Consider the following 23002-nt stretch of genomic DNA (forward strand, 5'->3'; position numbering starts at 1 on the left):
GCGGGCTCAGCATTTTTCCAGCAACTGTGGGTCATCCCCCCTCAGACTCATGTCCTACAAAAAAGGGTTTGCCCCAGGGCTGGAATATTCCTTTCCCAATCCCTCTTCTGACTGACTTCACAAACGAAGGCCCAAGTACCCAGCTAGGGGTCCAGGGCAGCAGTGTCCTGCATCCTCACACAGCATCTCACAGCTTAGTGCCTCGTTCCTGGGACACTGTGTGCCATGGGGGCTCTGAGCAGATGGGCCTGAAAGGCACAGGCAGGTCTCTGCTCAGAGCCCTGGCCCTGCAGAGTCTGTTCTGTGCAGACTGTTACCTGCTGGGATGTCCCCGGATCATAACAAAGACTAAACAGTGAAAAGGCTCAACTGTCTCATTTCAAGAGGCCTGGGGCAGGTCCCCAGGCCCCGGTTCCCAAGTGAACACCAGGCAGCTCTGCAGTGTCACCGTGACCACTGTGTGTTCAGTTTGGCTTCTGTGTCCCTGAGACTCTAGACGAGGGATGGAAAACTGGGATTAGACTCATCACAAACCCAAAGGTCCCCTGAGTACAGTTTACATACACAGAAATTATTTTAAAATTTTCACTTGTCTTAAAAGAAAACTCTGTTAGGCTGAGGTTTTTGTGCCACTTCCTCATCTGTGTGAGTCACTGTGAGAAGCACTATTGTGCCAAGTCATACAGTAATAGTCAGCCTCGTCCTCAGGCTGCAGCCCAGAGATGGTCAGGAGCCCTGCATTGGCCGAGGTGTCTTTGGATCCAGAGAAGCGGCTGGGGACCCCGGAGCCCTGGTGCTTCTCCGAGTCTGATTTATACTCCAGGAGATACCGGGGAGGGCTCCCTGGCTTCTGCTGGAACCAGCTTATGTAGTAGCCACCAACAACAAAGCCACTGCTGAGGGTGCAGGTGAGTCTGGCTGTGGCTCCAGGAGATGCAGACACAGAGGGCAGCTGAGTCAGCACAGACTGGGAGAGGGAACCTGCAGACACACAGACACGTGGAGTGAACACAAGGTCAGGGTGCAGGTGCTGTGGGTCTCTGGGGCCCATCCCTACCTGTGCAGTGACAGAGCAGCACGAGGAGCACGGGGGCCCAGGCCATGGTGAGCAGGCTGCTCCTCAGTCCACACAGCTGGGGCTGGGCTGCCCAGGCCTCTCTTATCTCCTCCCAGCTGGCTCCATGGGGGAGGGGCTGCTCATGCAAATGAGTCCTCATCCCCTGCCTTTTTCCCAGGTTCACCCACAGGGTCTGGAGCCCTTGTTGGGGGAGGTCAGCCTGACACATTGGTTTCCCCCTGGGTAAGGCTGGGAAGGAAGTAGTGGTTGGCACCACATGGAGGGCTACAGGTAGGCAGCTGTGTCGGGTCCAGAGAGGACGTGCCCTGCCCTGTGCTCACAGGAATCAATGTTCCCAGAGTTGAAGACTCCTGTCCCTGGAGGGCTGCCTAGCCACCAGCTCCTGTTTTGCAGAGAGGGTCTCCTGGCGCCCTCTGCTGGTCTCCAGGTAAACCACTCCTCTTTCAAGCTCATCCAACATCTAGCCTTCACCTGTCTCCTTGGCTCCTGTATTTTCAACACATAAGAGTCATTGGTACAGGGGAAAAGAGTCATCCTTACAGGGGACAATGCAGGCACAGTCCTGGTGTGACCCTCACAAATTCAGGCACACATGACTGATGACCCAGGAGAGACTGAGGACTGCTGGAGAGTGAGGTCACACATGAGGGGAACAGAGAGCGGAGTGGATATGGAACCGGGGCCAGGCCAGAGCCCGGATCACTGCAGCAGTAGGACCCTGGGAGAGGAGGGTGGACAGGGCTCCAGTGATTCACCCCCTATTCTGGGTCCTGTGCCCAGTTTGTAGGTTCACTCTCAGGAGATGGCTAGTGTGCTTGTGAGCTCTGAGTCTGTCCCTTGAGAGGAAGCACCTGCTGTCACCTCTAGCTGTCAGTGAGCATGGGTCAGCATCCATCAATTAGAATTACTGCACTTACTTCAGGCCTTGCTGCTCTGAGAAGATCCACAGCGCCCCCTGGTGACCTTCAATGAGAATATTAATGGTAGGCAATAAACAGAGCACAACACTAGTGGGACAGGATTGGGTTTTCTTGAAGTCCTTCTCCTCTTCCTTCCTCCCTTTCTGACATCCTCCCTTCCATCTTTCTTTCCTGTCAAGCCATTTTCCTGATGGCCAATTCGATGCCAACAAGGATTCCACCTTGTGGTGTGCACACTTTGTTCAGTATCAACAAGAGTGATACAGCATGGCTATGGAAACAGCCCTGCTGTGGAGCAGCCCAGCTGTGATGCAGTGGAGCTGTGGGAACAGTGGGTACAGAACAGCTCTGCCACCAGGTGGCCCTGAACCAGGCCACTCTGGCTAAATAGCACTGCTAGATTTTCCTGTTCCCTGCCTTGTGCCGCCTTGGTTACTCCACTCTGCACCGGTCACTTTCACTCTGCTCTGGGGAGACCACTTCACTGTTTCAGCTCAGCCATGCAGACGGTCTTCATTCTTCAGTGGCAAGTGCACTCACTGAGCTATAGGGAATCCAGCTCATCTGAATAGGAGCCTCAGATCTCTTGTCCCGACTGGTCCATCCTCATGCAAATAGGGTATCAAATAATTACAGGGTTTTTTTTGTTTGTTTGTTTGTTGGTTTGTTTGCCAAAAGGCACTGACTGGTCAGAATAGAGCTGCTGTGGCTGGGTGTGGAAAGCCTCAATCCTATTGTGTGATTTGAATTCCAGGAATCCTTTCTAAGGGCTGGTTCAGATGGCAGAAACACAGGGCAGGCAAGCAGGTTGGCTCAGAGGCAGGTAGTTCAGTAAGGAGGTAGTTTGTGTGATAGATCACTGTCCAGAAAGGCTGCACATTTTTCTGTGTTCACAGCTAATCCAGAAATCCACCTGTGCAATACACATTACAGAAAGCAAGCACACAGACAACTATATTATATATATTGCTAACATTGTGCATGTAATGTTTTCTTTCTTACATTTATTCTGTATTGATGCAACCTGAAATTTTCCTAATCAGATATTTAGAGAGATGAGACAAATAAGGTAAATCATAACATCACATGTTTCCCCCTTACAGCCCAGTGCTAGAAGCCTGAAGGGAAGTCATGCAGTGATCTATCTGTGGCTTGTTAGAATGGCAATTTTGCACACACTCAAGTTTGGGTCTCTGTGGATCTAGTCCGGGGAATTGCATTCCCAGCCAGCCCGAAGGTAAGGCTTCCGCTTGAGTGGGAAACAACATATGTATGTGTTTTGAGCATCAAATCAATGAGAGAAAACCTGCTACTGCCCTTTAAACAGAAGAGTCTTCCAGGGAGTAGAGGAATCTGCGACTCACTGATGGTTAATATATTTAGGTGTCTAGGTCCTCCCCAGCATCACCCTAAAAGAAGGGGAGACAGAACACCCAGGCTTCACGGGGTCACAGGGGGAGAAGGACACACCCTGGGAGACATGAGGAGGCACATGGAGATGAGGCACTGGATAGAAACCAGGGCCAGGGAGCCAATTCTTATACCGTGCAGACCATTTTCATCCTCTCTCCTTTCTTTTTCCTCTAAGGGTTCAGCCCTTCTGAATTATGTGGAGATTTTAGATGCACTTCTCCACGAGTTCACATCACCATGTAAACATTAATATTACTATCCACATACACTGCACAATAATAGTTGGCCTCATCCTCAGGCTGGGCCCTGGTGATGGTGACAGGGGCTTTGTTCCTAGACAGAAATGATCCAGTGAAGTGATCGGGGACCCCAGAGGACCAGCTGTTTGTGTTGTAGATGAGCCTGTGGGGAAACTTGCCTGGAGTCTGCTGGTACCAAGTGGGGTTGTTAAACCTAGAGAGATGCCCAGAACTAAGGCCACAGGTGAGTGTGACTGTCCTTCCTAGAGACAAGAACAATGAAGGCTCTTTGGTCACCACAGTCTGAGATGCACACCAAAACCAATGACAGAAAGACAGTTATTGTTGAGGGAGAGAAGGGTCATTCTGAAATGGTGCTTATATTTGCTCCCAACTCCTACAGTGCAGAGTCCCTTCCTCTGACCTGAGCTGTAAGCAAGAAGCCCAAGCAGGGGCACAGTCCAGGCCATGGTGGGGACACTCACAGGACAGAGCCTCCTGCTCCTGGGCTGGTGGGTGGTGTCCTTGGGGCCTGTTCATGCCTCCTGGGTTCATTGGGAAGAGAAAGTGCTTCATGCAAATCAGGTTCCCCTCTCCTGTCCTGCCCCAGTGTCAGCCTGATGTCCCCGGGGGATCATCTAAAAAGAGGGAGAATCTGGCACCTCACACAGACCAATGACCACACAGTGACTGAGATGCCCTGTGTGCTGGGCAGCTGAGGTCTTCCTTCCAATCAGTTTCCTCATGCCTCTCGTGACCTTATTCCTGAGAGTCTTACCTGCATTGGCTGAGGCTGAATGATGAGTTGCATGTGTTTACCTTTCGGCCCCAGGGATCTAGTTCATTTCAAATCTAACCCCCATCCTGAGAACATCTTCTTCCTTCCTCAGTGAGGGCTGTTTCTCTCTTCCTTGGAAAGCCTTAGCAGTTACTTTTTTTTTCCTGAGTGAGTCCCCAGTACCATCAGAGCGCCTGTGTCTGGGTTATAAAAGGAGTTTCCACCTCTGATGACATCTTGTAACCTTTCTCCTTTAGCACTGGGGGACTAGCCCTGAACTGCACACTGACAGAGCTGTACCACCAGGCTGGGGAGTGGAGACCACCTGTGTCCTGGGAAGCCATGACTCTAGGTGGTCTCTTCAGTGTAACTGCGGGTTTAGAGGAGCAAAGGTCACAGTGTCACCATGAAATTATGAGACACCTGGCAACATCACATGTAACAAAATAAGAAGATACTTGTCTCGTGACCAGAAATATAAAAAACCCAACACTCTATTGGAACAAGTTGGGGTTGATATCATAGAACATTTTAAGACTTGCTTTCTCCACCTGCTGCTGTGGAGCAGAAGGAATGGCCAGAGTGGACAAGGGTTTGTGATGCAAGAAAAATGATCAGGAAGAGAAAGTGTCTCAGGTGACAGGTCCTGGCTGGTGTGGCTCAGTTGGTTGGAACATTGACCTCTGCTGGGTAGGTTGCTGGTACCGCTCCCCTTCCAGGTGCCGATGGGAGGCAACCAATCAATGTGTGACTTTCCAATTGATGTTTCTTCCTCTTTCTCAAAGCCCTGAACAATGTCCTTGGGTGAAAATAAAAACATATTAAAATACCTCAAGAAATTGGAAATGAGGAATCACACAACTGGTGTGTAGCATACTTGAAATAAAAATATAATTTGCTATTCAGTTTGAAATTGTTGTGAAGTTTTGAGTTTAATGAAATGTGTATGACTTTTTTCTTTAGCTTTGTATTTTAGGAGAGTCCCAACTCAGTTAACATTAAGTATTCATACTAAAATATTTCATGATTATACAACTATAGCTCTGATAGTGTAGATTATCCCTAAAAGTATAGATATAGGAGTATTAATACAAAATAAAATAAAAATGACAAGGCTGAAAACACAAACAATGTCAGTTTCCCTAAGTCCCTAGAATATATAACAAATAAAAAATAAAATAAGAAGAAGAAAAAAACTGATATGATAACAGAAAAAATGGGCTAATGAAATTATAACACATTTCATCATGAGTCAATTGGAAGCCATATCAAGAAAAACGATCCCTGAAATGTGTTGCCCATACAGATGTTTTCAGGCATTTTCCGACACTATGGGTCAGTTAGTGTGTCCATGAGACAAACGATGTGGGAATTAAGAGCCTATCAATTCCTATGGAGTGTGGAGGGGTGATTAGACTGGACGGGGGACACACCAGGGGTGCCCCAGAAGTCCCTCACATGCAAGAAGGAGACTGAGCAGGTCTCCCTGTAGGCCCTGGGGGCGCTTTTCTCTCTGAAAGAACATGCTGGCCTCTTCACAGCTGTTCTCCCCAGGATCTAGATCCAACATCACCCAGACAGTGCACACATACCCTCGTCTCTGTCCGAATGTTACCAGGGAGAAAAAGTGGATTCTATTGATATAACACAGATTGTTTTTACTCATGTGCTGAATCATTTGTGCAATGATCACTGGTGATTATAAATGACATTTACTCTTAGGCTGGTGTTCTTTGAATAGTAAGATGAGAAAATATGTTGAGGTGACCTGCCCTCTATATCATTGTATGATTTTTATTAAACAAAGTCCTAGACACTGGGGGTAGCAAACCCAGAAGCATCTGCCCAAGGGCCCTGGGAGGACAGTTAGAAGGAAGAGAAAGTTGAATGAGAACCACCTGTGCTCAGATACTAGTAGCAAAAGTCCCCTTCCCCTAATAATACTCCCCTGTCCCCTTAAGTAAAGGCTTCCTTCATTGACTGAAGAGGTAAAGAGAGAAGTCCAGGCCATGGTAGAGCTGCCCAAGACCTTTAGATTGAGACAGTCCCTGCCCGGGTGTCTCTGAGTAGTTGGGTGGCCTCAGTGATTCTGTTTGCGTTGGATCCCAGTAAGGAAGGAGACATTTCACTGAGCACCGAGGACAGACGAAGGAGAGGCCTTGAGCTCCCTGGTTTCACAGTACTCATGTCAGCAAAAGCCAAAACCCGGCTGGGATAGGACAGTCAGGGGTACAGCCCTGATGAGACAGGATGCAGAGTGGACAGCAGGCTTTACCTCACTTCTCTGGAACTGCAGCCTTTGGGTGGCAGGGCATTGTCCTGAGCTACGTGACAGAGCATCAGCCTCCTCAACAGGCTGGAGCCCAGAGCTGGGCCAGGAGGCCATGTGCACACACCAGAAGGCAGAGATGAGGGCCGAACCCCAGAGGATTGTGAGCTAGAAGCTCTGTCCTAGCCCACAAGGTAGAGACTCTGTCTGGGACCCCTAGACACCATTTCTGTGGTGACCCCCAATGTATCTGTTGCTCCTTGTCAGGAAAATAAGCCTCAGATGTCAGCTCATCAAGATCTTCACAGTGTAAGTGAAATAGGCAAATATCAGAAAGTTCTTGCTCCTGATATCCCATATCCCACACAGCACCCTGGTCAAGGAAAGCTCAGGCGGCTGTGAGAGGAGACGAGAGCCCAGTCAGTGCCAGTGGGAAGCTGCTCAGGGATCCCACTCACAGGAGTCCCTGCGCTCCTGAGTGGTGTCAGCTGTAGGGAACATTCATCCATGGACCCATGTCACCCAGTTTTCCTTGATCAGGCTCAGTATTTTTCCAGCAATTGTGGGTCATCCCGCCACTGACTCATGTCCCCCAAAGAAGGGTTTGCCCCAGGCCTGGAATATTCCTTTCCCAAACCCTCCTCTGCCTGACTTCACAACAAAGGCTCAGGACCCAACCAGGGGGCCAGGCCAGCTGTGTCCTGCATCCTCACACAGCATCTCACAGCTTAGTACCTTGTCCCTGGGACACTGTGTGTTGTGGGGGCTCTGAGCAGATGGCCCTGAAAGGGACAGGCAGGTCGCTGCTCAGAGCCCTGGCCCTGCAGAGTCTGTTCTGTGAAGACTGTCACCTGTCGGGATATCCCGAGATCATAACAAAGACTAAATGAAGAAACGGCTAAATTGTCTCATTTCAAGAGGCCGAGGGCAAGTCCCCAAGCCCCGGTTCCCACAGTGAACACCAGGCAGCTCTGCAGTGTCACTGTGACCACTGTGTGTTCAGTTTGGCCTCTGTGTCCCTGAGACTCTAGACATGGGATGGGAAACTAGGAGTAGACCCATGATAAACCAGCAGGTCCCCTGAATATAGTTTACATACACAGAAATTATTTTAAAATGTTCAATTCTCTTGAAAGAAAACTTTGTTAGGCTGAGGATTTTGTCCCACTTCCCCATCTGTGTGAGTCACTGTGAGAAGCACTGCTGTGCCAGATTGCACAGTAATAGTCGGCCTCGTCCTCAGGCTGCAGCCCAGAGATGGTCAGGAGCCCTGCATTGGCCGAGGCATCTTTGGATCCAGAGAAGCGGCTGGGGACCCCGGAGCCCTGGTGCTTGCTTGAGTCTGAGTGATACCACAGAAGATACCTGGGAGGGCTCCCTGGCTTCTGCTGGTACCAAGATATCGTATAGCTGCCAACATTGAAGCCACTGCTGAGGGTGCAGGTGAGTCTGGCTGTGGCTTCTAGAGATGCAGAGAGGGAGGGCGGCTGAGTCAGCACAAGCTGGGAGAGGGAACCTGCAGAAACACAGACACTTATCAGTGATGAGACAGACACCAGGGGGAACTTTATCAAGATTCTGAGCAAGAGGGGTGTAATATTGGGGGATTCCCAGCTATCCCAGGCCCATCCCTACCTGTGCAGTGAGAGAGGAGCACGAGGAGGAGAGGAGTCCAGGCCATGGTGCACACAGCCCCTGAGCCCACAGTGGTGCTGGGCTGCCCAGGCCTCCTTTTCTCCCCACCCTTTGCCAGGGGAGGGGCCGTCCATGCAAATGTGTGTCCACCCTGGGGCTGCCCAGCCCCTTCTTGAGCCCTGGAGCTGGAGCTCAGCTCATGCCCCAGACAAAGGGAGTTGGAGTTTGGTTTCACCCCTTGAGGGAACCCTTGGGGGAAGCACCTGCTCACACCTCACAAAGGTCCTTGCTGAGGCGACTCTACAAGGTCAGAGTGAGAACAGCTGCTGAGTCCCCAGTCAGAAGCACAAGCCACACCCTGAGGCCCAAGCTCCACTGAGTAAATGCTCCTCAGTGAGCAGCTGTGAGGGGGACTCAGGACAGTCCTACAGCGCGTCCTGCTGGTCACAGGGCACACACCTCCCCATGGCCCAAAGTCCTGGGACCACAGCTGGTTTCCATACATCACCAGGTCGCTCTTTCTACACACACCCGTGTTCTGATTCCTAAAAGCGGACCTCACGTATGATGCAGAGCATCCACTTCTGGAATTTATCTGAAGCAAAGGAAAACACTACATCAAAAAGAAACATGCACTCCCAACACCATGCCGGTACTGTTTATAAGAGTAAGGTCATGGGGACAATGTAAATGTTCATCAGTGGGTGAATATATATGAATATTATTCATCGTAAACACAGATAGACCTTCAGGATGATAAGCCAAGTAAAGCAAGGCTGACAGAGGGTGACAAACACCAGATGATCACAGTTACAGGTGGAATTAAAACAAAGCCAATAACCCAAAACAAAAAATGAAAAAAATCCACAACCAAACTGAACTAAAGCGAGCAACCAACCAACCAAACTAACAAACAAGCGAAAAGCTCACAGACACAGAGAATGGACTGGTGTTTGCCAGAGGCTGGGAGTGGGAGGTGGGAGAAACGGGTGCAGAAGGCCAAAGGGCACGGACTCCCAGCTGGAAAAGGTGAGACCGTGAGCAATGGGGACCTGACCGTTTGTGTCCTTTGGTCCATCCTCCTTCCAAATCCCCTGCAGTGAGTGACTGTCACTAGGTGCCCAGGAAGGGAACCACTGTGTCTAATCCTCCAGTGACAAAGGTTTTTCAAATACCATGGATAGCTTCTTCATGTCTATAACAAGCTCAGAGAAGGAGAAAATCGAACCTATGCATCAAACTGTCTAATGATATTGAATTCACTGTTTCACAATAAGATGGCCTATTCCATGGTGGGCAATTAATTCTTGTTTCTGGAAAATAGCAGTGTATCCTTTATTAACAAAAGTTTATGCAAGTGAATTAGATAAATTATGGGGGTTTATCTGCCTTATAGAAATTCTCAGGGAATTAAAAACATCAATCAAGTTTTAAATATATATTTGAAACACATCTAGTATATTAGAAATGCCCATGATTTACCCTGTGAATTATGGAGACAGTTTCTCTGTCCTATGATTTGAATTCCCAAACCCAGAAAATAGGTGACAACCCATGACAGTCCATTTCGTGGCTCAGGAACACCGCACGTGTAGCTCAGAGAAACAGCAATTTTGGCATATAGACACTAAGTACATAGATTTATTAATAGGTTCAAGTAAAGTATTACTAAACTTATACATCTAAAGAGCACACTGCAAATAACCACCATACTATCAAAATCTGTGAAGAACTTAAAAATGTGGTGCAATAGGCCACCTCATACTCTTGAAACTGCAACCCTGTGGCCGAGCCCACACACTGTCCCATGCGCCAGCACAGCCGACATCCGATGGGCGAGGCCCTTCTGAATCCTCTCTGTTTCCAGGCCAGGCCGTCTCTGCTTTATACATGCACTCTGTTTGTTACTAGGTAACTGAGATATCTAAATAACAAAACATAACTTCAAAGCCCCTCTAGTTTCCAGGCAGGAATGTTACTATGTGACAAATGGCTCCTGGTTTTGAGTAGAATTGGTGGCATGCATGAGAGAAGGACACAGGACTTGAGAATACAGACAGAGACGAGTCACTGCATGCAGGCGTCAGCAAGGGAAATGGAGAATCACCTTCAGGCGTGACCAGGGCGCTGTACCTGCGGGTGTGGGCTCTGCTGAGTTCCCTCCCAAATAGCTCGCCAGAGGGCCCAGGCCAAGAAGTGCTCAGACATGGATTTACTTCTTGAAAAAGCAGGTGCTGTTTCTCTCTCAAATCAGGGGGAAGGAAGAAGGAGGTGTAATAAGCAGCACCAGGGATGGAGGAGGAGGGTATATTTGGAGTCATAGGAATCTTTAAAGTGACACAGATGCTGAAAATACACAAAAATATGTTTACTGATGTTTTCTTTTACTGTAGGTTCGTTAGGTGCTAACACACACCAGTGTCACCGTGACCACTTTGTGTTGAGTTTGGCCTCCATGTCCCTGAGACTCTAGAGGTGGGGAGGAAAACTGAGATTAGACCCATTGTAAACCAGAAGGTACCTGAGAGTATATTTACATACACACAAGTTATGTTCATACACACAAAAATGTCAATTGTCTTCAAAGAAAACTCTGCTAGGTTAAGGTTTTTGTCCCACTTCCCCCTCTGTGTGTGTCACTGTGAGGAGTACCACTGTACCCAGTCATACAGTTATAGTCGGCCTCATTCTCAGGCTGCAGCCCAGAGATGGTCAGGAGCCCTGCATTGGCCGAGGCATCTTTGGATACAGAGAAGTGACTGGGGACCTCGGAAGCCTGGTGCTTCTCTGAGTCTGATTTATACCACAGGAGGTACCGGGGAAGGCTCCCTGGGTTCTGCTGCTACCAGTGTATGTAGCTGCCACCAACACTGAAGCCACTGCTGAGGGTGCAGGTGAGTCTGGCTGTGGTTCCCAGAGATGCAGAGAGGGAGGGCGGGTGAGTCAGCACAGCCTGAAAGAGGGAACCTGCAGACACAGACATTCACAGGTGCTGGGGCAGGAAAAATATTTAAGCTGCATGAGGGTCTAAGCCTAAAGGGCTGACAGAGGATTGGTGGGTGACCTTGGGCATCTGAATACTCGCTGTACCTGTTCAGTGGCAGAGAAGCACGAACAGGAGAGGGGTCCAGGCCATGGTGCAGGAAGCCTCCTGTGGCCCCATATGAGGTCTGAGGGGGGCCGGGCCTCTTTTATCTCCCCCATTGGCTGGGAAAAGGAGGAGCTGTTCACTCTTATTTGTTTCCCCCAATGATGATGAACCTTTTCCACCCTGAGAACCAGCCAAGTGAGAGCCTAGCTGATTGGACAGAGGAGCTGGTGGGTGAGACTGGGTTTGCCCCCTGGGAGGGTCCAGGACAGGAGCAGGTGCAGGGACCTTACACAGACCAGTGAGCAGCAGGCTCTGCCCAGCCCAGTCACAGGGTCCCCATCAGTAACCACAGGCCCCAGGGCCCCCGCCTTGGGCAGTCTGGGAGTTCACTCAGTGGGAGGCACCCACTCTCTGACCTGGGGTCCCCACAGCACCCCTGCTGCTCACTGCTCAGAATTAACCTTGGATGGAAATGATGTTGGAGAAACTGCCCTGAGAGTGGTCACTGTCCGTTCACAAATACTCCCGGGGACACCACTTCTATACTGCCAGTCTCTGATATCAATAAACAACATTTTCCACTGTTGGGATCTGGTTTAGGAGGAGAAAGAGACATGGAAATCAGGGCGACTGTAAAGTGTGGGCGAAGCTGTGGGAGGGGAGAGTTCAGACACAGGTGCGGAGGGGCCTCCCTCCCTCTCCTTCAAGGCTGGTGCAGGGAGACCCGGGAGGTCCCTGCTTCCTCAGGGTTCTGCGAGGAGATGGATGTTGGAGGGATGATGAGGGGCAGGGAGCAGAGGCATCATGAGAGCTGAGGGACATGGGCGTGGCACAGACTCATGGCTTTAGGTGAAGATGTAGAGAAATCCCCACAGTGCAATATACCAGGGAAGACAGAGATGAATCACCCACCCCAGGAAAAGTGGACGGTCACACCACCGTCTCACAATTCAGAAATGCAGACACTCCCCAGGCAAGAGTTCAGGACCCAAGAAGATGTGTTGTGGTTGGCCAGGTCACTGAGCTGGCTGGCTGGCTGAGTCTCTGAGAAAAGAAGGCGGGGCAGAGCCATGTGTCAGAGGGGAGAGAAGGGGAGAGAGGCTGAGAGGGTGGGCAGAGGGGGAACCAAGTCCCCTTTAGGAAATACCAGATGGCAAGTCTAAGTTCACATATGAAATCTCGACGTCCTCCTTGGATATTTTCTGTAAGTGGAATCATGTTAATGTGTAGATTTTGGTCACTGGAGAAGAGAAATGCAAAGCTGTTAGTTTTATTACCCTTTCAAACAGGAATTATTTTATCTCCAACACACATACAATTTGCATCATTGGCCACATATTGGTACAATAAATATACTATGTTTTCAAAATATATTTAGCAATTGTTCACATTCCTAGTGGTCCTGTGAGTAAAATATGAGTTACACGTAACTTTAAAAACATGTTCATGCTCCATTTGTATGAGATTCATGGGAGAAACTTTCTCAAGATTATTTTTTTGACATGCTGAGGTAGTCACTGAGATAGTGAAGTGGATTTTCATACATAATCTGTTTACACTGTGGTGACTGAGTTCTGAGTAACAACTCAGTAAATTCCTTTTTCTAGATCCTTGAGTATTTGCCAAAAACACTAAAATTCTTCTTTGCTGAACCTGTATTTCCCCAGAAATACACACAGCACACACACTGTTTTTCTGACAACAGGCTGGAGATAATTCTCATTGGCTGACTGGTGAAAGAAGATGAGAACATGAGGGAGAGTCTTGAACTTGGGACGACGACTGACCTGAGGCCCAAGGACAGAACATGACATGACAGATACAGATGGATGATTCCAGAGTACAGGGACATAGAGAGCCAAGATGGGGGAAACCGGAAGTGTCCAACTATGGCTCTCACAGTGGCTTTCAGTCCTGGAGGGCAGAGTCACAGTGGAATCAGAGTCAGGCCGAGTTCAATGTCACTCTCTGTGACTGGGACCCTGACAGGCAGACATTATCTGTAGTGGGGCAGAAACGTCGGAGGGAGAAGCTGCTTTGTGGTGGGAGCAGGAGGAGCCCCCATATGGAGTGTGTAGACATAATGTCGTTTCGGGTGCTGGCCTCTGTCTGGCCCTGTCCCCCAGAGGGGCAGGAGGAAGAGAGGTGCCCGGGTACAGTGTACAAGTGACTGTGTGTGAGGGTTCTTAAAATTCCTTTACCTTCTTACTGCCTCTGGGAAGAGAAGGCGATCTCGGTCTGTCATCACAATACCTGCATGTCAGTCACACACATCACGGGTGGGCGTGTGGGCGGGCCGGAGTGGCCTGTTATAGGAGTTCTGCATGGTCAGGGAGCTGAGCTGCAGGTTATGAGATGAGAACAGCTGACCTGTGTTCCTACTCAGACCAATCATGGTGTCCTGGTGTGGACCAACCATGAGGGTGCTTAGAAGGGTGAAATTTAGTAAATTTTTCACCATTTTCTTATCCTATTTGGACTCCAAATGCCATCGGTCACTAGAGGAATACAAATTAAACTGCACTAAGAATCCTGACCAGTGTGGCTCAGCTGGTTGGGTGTCGTTCTGCAAAGCAAGAAGGTGGCTGCTGTGATTCCCAGTCAGGAAACATGCCTGGGTTGCAGGTTTGATTCCTGGGTGGGACAGGCACGAGGGCGATCCATTGCTGCTGCTCTTTAAACCTGCGGTGAGGTGTCACTCATCAGGACTAGTAGGGCGGTGATAAAGGAGACAGGTTAGAAGTTGTTGGGGAGATGTGGAGAAATCAGGCCCTGGCATCTTGCTGGTAGAAAACCCAACCATCAAACTGTACTGACCAACATCTAACAGCCTCTCACAATCATAACGGAAGGTTGTCATGTGTCTTGGTAACTCTACTTCGAAGTGTCTCCCCCAGACAAACAAAAGCATTTCCTCTCAAACAAAAAAAATCATAACTTCTACACAGATTTTCCCAGCAGCTCTGTGCACAGCAGCCAAAGATACAAACAACCCCAAGCCCATCAGCAGGTGACGGGCAACAAACACCAGCATGCTCACACATTGCAGTAATATTTGACCAAAAAAAGGGTACTGACCCATGCCTGGCATGCATGGGACCTCAAGGACATTGTTCGAACGAACTTGAAAAGACACAAGATAGCCACCAAGGACCACCTATTTCCTACGTCCATCTACATGAGTGTCCGGAAGAGGGAACGGACATATAAATGCAGAAAGTGGGTCGGCAGTGGCTTGGCACCCACACAGGAGTGATGAGGGGTGATTACTGATGTGTGGGGACTTTCTCTGAGGGGTAATAAAAATGTTCTAAAATTAGAATATGGGATGGTAATACCACTCTGTAAATATGCCAAATGATGTTGTGTTGTACAAATGAACCAGTGAAACTTACGACATGCAAGTTATATCTTAACACAGTTATGATAAACAGTATGAGAAGAATCAGCTGCCACTAACTCTTTAGGTGGGTTTTTATTCACAAAGTCAGACCCTCAGAGTCAGACGTTTTAGGCAGGGGTGTCCAACCCTGGCCTGTGGGCTGCAAGTGGCCAGGATGGCTATCAATGTGGCCCAACTTTAAATTATAAATTTACTTAAAAAGTAAATTTTTTATGAGAATTTTTTTTGTAATTAGGTGTCCCAGTGTATTTAATGTGCAACCCAAGACAACTCTACTTCTTCCAGTGTTGCCCAGAGATGCCAAAATGTGGGACCCCACTCCCTAGGGTCTGCCACACCACCCTCTTTATGAGTCACAGGCACTCAGGGGCTAATCATGGGGACAGGGCAGGTTTTTGTCTCAGTTCCCCATGGGGCTGGAGCACTGTGTGATTGCTACTTAAGTCAAATGATGAACAGTAATAATCAGCCTCATCCTCAGGCTGCAGGCCCGTGATGGTCAGAGAGGCCGTGTTTCCAGACTCAGAGCCAGAGAACCGATCTGGGATTCCTGAGGGCCGATTGCTTCTGAACATCACAGTTTTGGGGGCAGCACCAGGAACCTGTTGGTGCCAGCCTGCACCAAAGAGTCCAACACTGTTGCTGGTTCCAGTGCAGGTGAGGGTGACCTTCTGTCCCACAGACCCTGACACCGAGGCTTGCTGTGTCAGCCCAGACTGTGCCCAGGACCCTGGAACGGAAAAGTGGAGACACAGAGACTTGAGATGAGGCTATTTCTCACAGCGTGTTCTCAGTCGGAGAGAAAAAAGGTGACCCAGGTGTGTCCCAGAGTCACTACTCCAGCTTCCCTCAGTCAGTCACCTGAGCAGTGAGCAAGGAGGGCGAGGAGGAGAGGGGTCCAGGCCATGGTGGAGGTGCCCACAGGCTGCTTCTGAGACCATGAAAGAGAGAACCACGCAAAGTCTCTTATGTTGTCCCCTCCTGGGAGGGCAGAGAGGAGCCTTCATGCAAATTGTTTCCTCCTCCTGGGTCCCTGGGGATAAAGCTGGTGAAAGCTGAGAGGGGGTGGGGCAGCTAGAGCCTCTCTGGGGGTGGGGTCGGGGAGGTCACAGCTGCTGGTCCCCAGTGAGCACAGAGCAGAGGGCACTGGGCCCAGGCCCTGGTTTCCCAGCTGAGATCCCACACAGACCTTCAGGGGTGGGCCCACAGCGCCCCCTGCTGTTTCACAGTCCACACTCACTTAGGACTGGGATGGAGAGGCAGGAGCTTAGGGGAGAAAGAGTGAGGCTTGGACTTGAGTCCTGCCTGGCACCCCAGGCACTCACACAGAATAGGGGCTCCTAGACCCCCTGGCCTCTTCACTGTGTCGCAGGTGTCCCCACACCTGACTCCTTACTGTAAAGAAGTGACCTCCTCTGCATGAGGACTTCCTCCTGTTCTCCCTACTGTTTTGATAACTATGATGTTGGGACCATATAGGTGCCTGAGCCCTCAAAGTGAATGGGTCCTCCCCTCAGGGAACTGATGGGCCAAGGGCATGAAGACCCCTGCACACCCTCTATTTCAGGGAGACTGGTTCCTATCCCTCTCCTCACTCTTTACTTCCCACCATGGGGTCCCAATACTGTAAACCACATCAATTGTCCTGTTGTCACCTGAGATGGGGCCAGGGTCCATTGATAACCAGTCACAGGGGACGTCTTCAGAAAGAGGCCAGAATCATTCAGAACTGAGATCTGCTTTCTTACTGCTTCCCCGAGACAGCATCCACATGACACGGTGACAGCACTTCCCTCCCAGGACAGAGTCAGGTCCCCACAGCCCCTCAGGGGTCCAGCAGGGTAAATGGGTCTCTGTCACCACATGCGGCCTGCATTGGGATGGGGTTGGAGCTTTGGGGATGTGCAGAAGCATTGAAGTTGCTACAAGAGTGTCCAGTATGATGACACTGATGTCCCCGGGGTTCCTGTCTGAGCCTCCCTCACTGTCCACAATGCCTATTCGTTCACTCAACACACCTTCTCCAGACCCTACTGCGTGAGAGACTTGCATTCCACTCATGAACAGAATATCAGCACAGTTGCTTCCCCAGTGTCTTTACCTAATCAATGTCTGTGATAATAATGCTGTTAATATGAATGGTATATATTTCAATATGAAAATGTGTATAAATTTTTTAATCCAGTCACGTCCACTCTCACTTACTAACTTCACAGGTGCATATTGTACTCCTTTGAAGCCTCAATGCTTCCCTCTGAATAAGTCACAGAAACCCCCCCTCCCCGCATCGCACAGGGACCACACGGAAACCAAAGGGTGCCCGTGGCCCTGACAGTTTCTTGTTGGCTTATTGTAACACCGATTGTCTGCAGCATAGTGATATTTATTTGTGGTTCTGTAATTCATATTAATTCCCCAAAAAGAAAGTCAGTGAATAAAAAAGAAAATAAAACACAGATATTCACTGTCCTTAACCCATGGTCCACACATGTTTGCCCCTCTTGCGCACGGCCATGCTCATCCAACCACATCCCAACCAGGAACATGGAGCCGTCCTAAACCCATTGCACCCCCACACTGACCTTCCAAGAAGGCCCTAGGCCTGCATTTCCCCAAGGAAACCATCTGGAATCTTCTCTACTGTCTTCATCTCCACTACACTCACCCAGATGTGGCCACTATCTTCCCCTCCGGGATGGGACAGACTGACCCTAACCTGTCTCTCTGCCCTGCTCACTGTGTTCTCACATCAGCTGGACATGGAGTGAGCAGACACTAATGTGTGCACATCACTCCCCACTGACGGCCCCTCTGTGACTATGCTTTTGCTTCTCAACAGCAGTCATCCCAGCAGTCTGGCCTCTCCTACCTCTTCAGCTCTCCTGCTGCTTCCTAAGGAGCTCCTCCTGGTGCCCCTGCTGACTCCACTAACCCAGTGCGTGGCCTAAAGCAACTTTCCCCTTTTACTGGTGTGGCTGATACCTCCCTGTTTGTGTTCTTACCTGTTATTAGAACATTGTGCCTCTCACCCTTACCTCCTTCTTATTCTCAAAATCCCAGATTGGACACCAGTCCTATCCATTGAGTCTCTTGGGTCCAATGCCCTACCACATTGAACACCCAACCTACACAGGCACCATGTCACTTGGGTGCTGGTGTTTCACTTGATTTTTCTCTCATAGCAAATATTCTGTGGCCAGGAAGAAGCAGATAGAGAACTTTAAGTACACAATTGGCATATTTTTGGTTTGGGTTGTAATTAAGAAGAGATTTAAAAGTCCTTCAGGTAAAAATTTATTTTTATCACATCCCTGGAGCATCCCAGTATTTTTCCCAGATTGAAGAATTCAGACCCCTCTTCTCCTTAGGACAGCCCCACAGCGCCCCCTGCAGGATGCTCATTACAATCTCTCCAGGTCCTGTGACCCCCCGTGAAAAATGGAGATCCTTGATTTGGATTGTTTTATTCATCACTCTGGACCTCACTGGTTAGGGGCCCTGGGAGAGTTGTTCACAGGAAAGAGAAGAGACTGTTCTGTTTTCTCCAGGATGTGCCTGTGGGATCTTTCCAAAACCTTGAGTTTCTGGCATCTTAGATTTTACTACAATGTCAAGTTTTTTAAATGGAATACCTCTCTTCACCTGAGGGAGAAGGTTAAAGCCTGAAAGGAAAGGAGGTGCATCCTAAACGTGCACACAGACCACTGGTTCATAGAGGCTCAGAGTGCCCATGTGAGGGGCTGTGGATCCCCTGACAAGGGGGTGTGACTCCCTGAAACCCACCCTGTCCTTCTTCTAAGACTCTCTTCTTCCTTGGGCTTTGCCTATCAGTGACTGTGATTGGGTCACGTTTTTTAAAGTATTGACTACATTTCCAAGTGTGTATGTAACGCAGAGTGATGACCAGATAAAAGCCACTCTGAGGGTGGTGTTGGGGCTTTTGGTCAAGATCTGCTACAGCTGCTTCACCACCACACTCCCCAGGGATCCCCTGAATGGTCACTGCTCCAGCTGGGAGAACTGAGGCAGGCAGGGGAGGGGTCTGACACTGTCTGTATAAATTTAATACCCAAAAGGTTTGTAATCATTCAGAGCAGTAAAGAGCTCAAATCTCTTCTCCATCCTGTGTCTCCCACCATTACTAAGGGTGCAGGAATCTTGAGATACTGGACATAAGCTCATTACCACACAATCTGTGTCACTTGCTGCCAATACAGTGTCTCTAAGACAAGCAAGTAAATTTCAGCTGCTTCAAGAACCCAAACTCAGAATCCGGAGGAGTATTATTCTCATTTGGCTCCACCTGCAAATGCAAACACTCCAATGTCCTGTGGTGTCCCCCCATCAGGCTTTATTGGAGACATTTATTACAGTGGGCTCGGCATTTCCATAGCCCTTCTACAGTCTCCTGAGCCTCGTGAGTAGCAGACGTGGTCAAAGCCAGGGGCAGCTGGATGGATTTGGGGTCCCGCTCCTGGAGAAGCACTGTAACCCCAACCCCCAGAGAGGTTCTCTCAGTAATAAATGATGTCGGTGAGAGGTGGTGCAGGGACAGATGATGGAGGAGAGTCAGCAGCTGCTCAGGGAGACACAGGGCGGGGACTCCAATCTGTGTCCATGGCACGTGGAGATTCTGTAGAGTGAGATCCCTGGGGGAGGCCCAGATGGCATTCCCAGGGGGTTCAGGTCAGGCTGCACCGAGACACATTTCAGCTACCTACAGAGAGTTGTTTCACACAAGTAGGATCTGAAGCCACACAAATTGCCAAACTGGTCCTAGGGGACGGGAAAGAGGAAAAGGGATGTGCTCCTGAGGGCCCATGTCCAGGATCCCCTGAGCTGCTCACATGTGCAGAGAGAAGGGTGAAGACGGGAAGACTCCAGGCCGGGGCAAGATTGTCCCCAGACAGGAAGAGTGGCTTCCTGAGCCATGGGTATAGGACATAACTCCCCCACACATCTCTGGTCCTCATTCACATGTTTTATTGGATGTGTCTTCTCCAACTGAGTGTCCCCAAATTCTGCATGTCTCCAGCCTCACAGCATCTGGGCATGACCCTTCTTAGGATGGTATGAAGAGAAAGGTGGAGATTAAACATCCTGCCTTAGTGATGAGGGGTCTCCTTTATTCAAATGTGACCTGAGTGTGTTTATTGATTTGACAGACAGAGGAAGGGCACAGGAGAGTGAGAGACGGAGAGAGACACTCATGTGAAGATGAAACGTTTGATTTCTTTTCTCTCATAAAATCAAAACTGCAAACCAAATACGTGTCCTGAGCAGGAATCAGACCTGCAAGCTCTCTGGTGCATGGGATGATGCTCCAACCAACTGAGCCACCTGGTCAGGGCATGAGGAACCTTTTGCTGACATCCTGGTGGGCACAGAGAGGTCACACATAATCATATTTCAATGTGGAGGAAGTTCTGGTGGCTCAGCATGTCTGGAGCCACAGAAACCTGCTTCCCCTGAGCCCTAGGAGGAGAGAACAGACCCCAGAAACAGGCCACAATGGCCAAGGCAGGTGCAACTAACTCACTCTTGCAGCAGTTTCCTGGGAGATGGGCCTACGGCATGATGGGCACACCTACCCACCACTGACCCACCTGAAGCCCTCAGCCCACCCAGGCCTCTGATCTAGGCCTAGACCCTCGTGCACACAGGTGGGTTCAACCCCTTCCTTCCTTGTTTATCCTGCCCCTAGGGAGCTGCGCACCCACGAGTCCTGATTTAGGCCTGTGTAGACATGAGCAGGCTGAAAAGATTAACCAGAGAGAAACAACATTTTTAACTACAGACAATAAGTAAAAACCACACATCCAAGGGTACTGGGAAAAGAGTTGCCCACTGAAGAAGGGACAACAAATGCCACCTGAGTTAGACTTGTTCCCAGGCAGATAAGAAGTGACAGCCACAGGCAGAAATTGCACAGTGAGGGTTTTAGTCTAACTTCCCTGTGACCCTGGAGCACTGTGTAAGTATTACTGTTGCTGTGCCATGTAGCACAGTAATAGTCGGCCTCGTCCTCAGGCTACAGGCCAGAGATGGTCAGGAGCCCTGCATTGGCCGAGGAGTCTTTGGATCCAGAGAAGCGGCTGGGGACCCCGGAGCCCTGGTGCTTGTCTGAGTCGGATTTATACCACAGGAGATACTTGGGAGGGCTCCCTGGGCTCTGCTGGTACCAGTGTATTTAGCTGCCACCAACACTGAAGCCACTACTGAGGGTGCAGGTTAGTCTGGCTGTGGCTCCAGAAGATGCAGACACAGAGGGCGGCTGAGTCAGCACAGGCTGGGAGAGGGAACCTGCAGACACTCAGACACGTGGAGTGAACACAAGGTCAGGGTGCAGGTGCTGTGGGTCTCTGGGGCCCATCCCTACCTGTGCAGTGACAGAGCAGCACGAGGAGCACGGGGGCCCAGGCCATGGTGAGCAGGCTGCTCCTCAGTCCACACAGCTGGGGCTGGGCTGCCCAGGCCTCTCTTATCCCCTCCCAGCTGGCTCCAAGGAGGAGGGGCTGCTCATGCAAATGAGTCCCCATCCCCTGCCTTTTTCCCAGGTTCACCCACAGGGTCTGGAACCCTTACTGGGGGAAGCCAGCCTGGCACATTGGTTTCCCCCTGGGTAAAGCTGGGAGCCAGTCCTTGTGGGATCACACAGAGGGCCACATGCACAGAGCTGAGCCTGGTCCAGAGAGGAAATGCACCATCTTGTCATGACTGAAGTCAAAGTGCCCAGGGCTGAGGGTTCCTGTCCCTGGAGGGCTACCTAGCCAGGAGCTCCTGTTTTGCAGAGAGGTCTCATGGTGCCCTCTGCTGGTCCCCAGGCAAACCACCCTTTTTTCAAGCTGATCCAAAGTCTAGACTCAAGTGTCTCCTTGCCTCCAGTGTTTCTCATACTTAACAGTCATCAGTACAGGGGACCAGAGTCATCGTTACACAGGATCAAGCAGGCACAGTCCTGGTGTGACCATCATGGATTCAGGCACACATGACTGCTGACCCAGGAGAGCCTGGGGACTGCTTCAGACTGAGTTCATGTGAGGGGAACAGAGAACAGAGTTGATGTGGGACAGGGGGCCAGGCCAGAGCCCGGATCAGTGCAGCAGGGGGACCCTGAGAGCCTGGCAGAGGAGCACAGAAGGGGCTCCAGAGGATTCCCGGGCCTGAGGGCTCCCTGATGTCTCCCACAGGAGTCAACGGGTAAGACAGTGGGTGTCTTACAGAGCCTTCCTTTCAAGTATGTGACTAGGGCCGGTGGGCAGTATCTCTGTGGATGCAGGGACCCATGGGAGGAGGAGGGCACAGCCCCTGTCTGTGGGTGGGACACAGCATCACAGTCCCTAGTGGTGGCCTTGGAAGTGCACCACTCAGATCTTCTTCCCAGACACCCTGCAGGGGACAGCAGAGGCCACCTGCAGTGCCACAGCCTCATTGTGGCTTCAGGCAAAGAGGGGCAGCACAGAGGACTAGAGCCCAGCTTTCCTGCCTGAAGCAATGTCCTCTAAGGGGCCTCCCACCTGCAGGAGACTTCCAGGCACTCAGCCTGCCTGAGTCCTCCCAGACCTGGGCTGTGGTCAGAGCTCTTCCTGCCCCACCCCTCCTCCTCTCCCCTTTCTGGGGCAGCGCTGTCCATGATGACTCTGCCTCCTCCATCCCTTCCCGTCTTTCTTGCACCAGCTTTCCCACCTCCAAGCTCAGTTCTCTGCTCATTGTTTGTCCTCTACTTCTCAGAGTGCACAGTAAGGAAATTCCAGGTCAGAGAGAAATCACTCCACAAGAAAAATATGGCTGTGTTGTTAGTTAATATAGTAAATCAATTTGTTTATTCATTCAGTTAAAAGTATGTACTTTAAAATTATCTTATTGGATTACTGTATATGTACACATAATTGTATGTATGTATACACACACATACATGTATATAGTTACGGACATGTACAGATAAATATACACATTCACATACACACAAATGTTTATATTTTATTCCACAGGCCCAGCACTGAGGTGCTGTCCCTTCTACAAACTCCTCTTAGATCAGGTTCAAGCCCAGAGCAGTGACAGTCCCTTGGAGGCCTGTCCCTTCTGTGCAGAACCGGGTTCTCTCCTTGTGTGCAGTTCTCCCCCGGGGGCCCGGCTCTCCTCCTTGTGGATCCCCTGCCAGCCCGAGGTTAGAACT

The 23002-nt window shown here is 50.1% G+C and overlaps 1 pseudogene and 1 gene segment (V, D, J or C); both read right to left on the reverse strand.

The window, feature by feature from the left end:
- Positions 1-610: 610 nt before the first annotated feature.
- Positions 611-1133, reverse strand: LOC123810846 (annotated as a pseudogene).
- A 6709-nt stretch (positions 1134-7842) lies between these two features.
- Positions 7843-8378, reverse strand: LOC123810847. The segment is given in 2 exon segments: positions 7843-8213; positions 8333-8378. Coding segments are annotated over 2 exon segments (417 nt in total).
- Positions 8379-23002: the final 14624 nt, after the last annotated feature.

Source organism: Phyllostomus hastatus, unplaced genomic scaffold (genome assembly GCF_019186645.2).
Source record: "Phyllostomus hastatus isolate PE091 unplaced genomic scaffold, TTU_PhHast_1.1 phas_scaffold_760, whole genome shotgun sequence".
Lineage (NCBI taxonomy): Eukaryota > Metazoa > Chordata > Mammalia > Chiroptera > Phyllostomidae > Phyllostomus > Phyllostomus hastatus.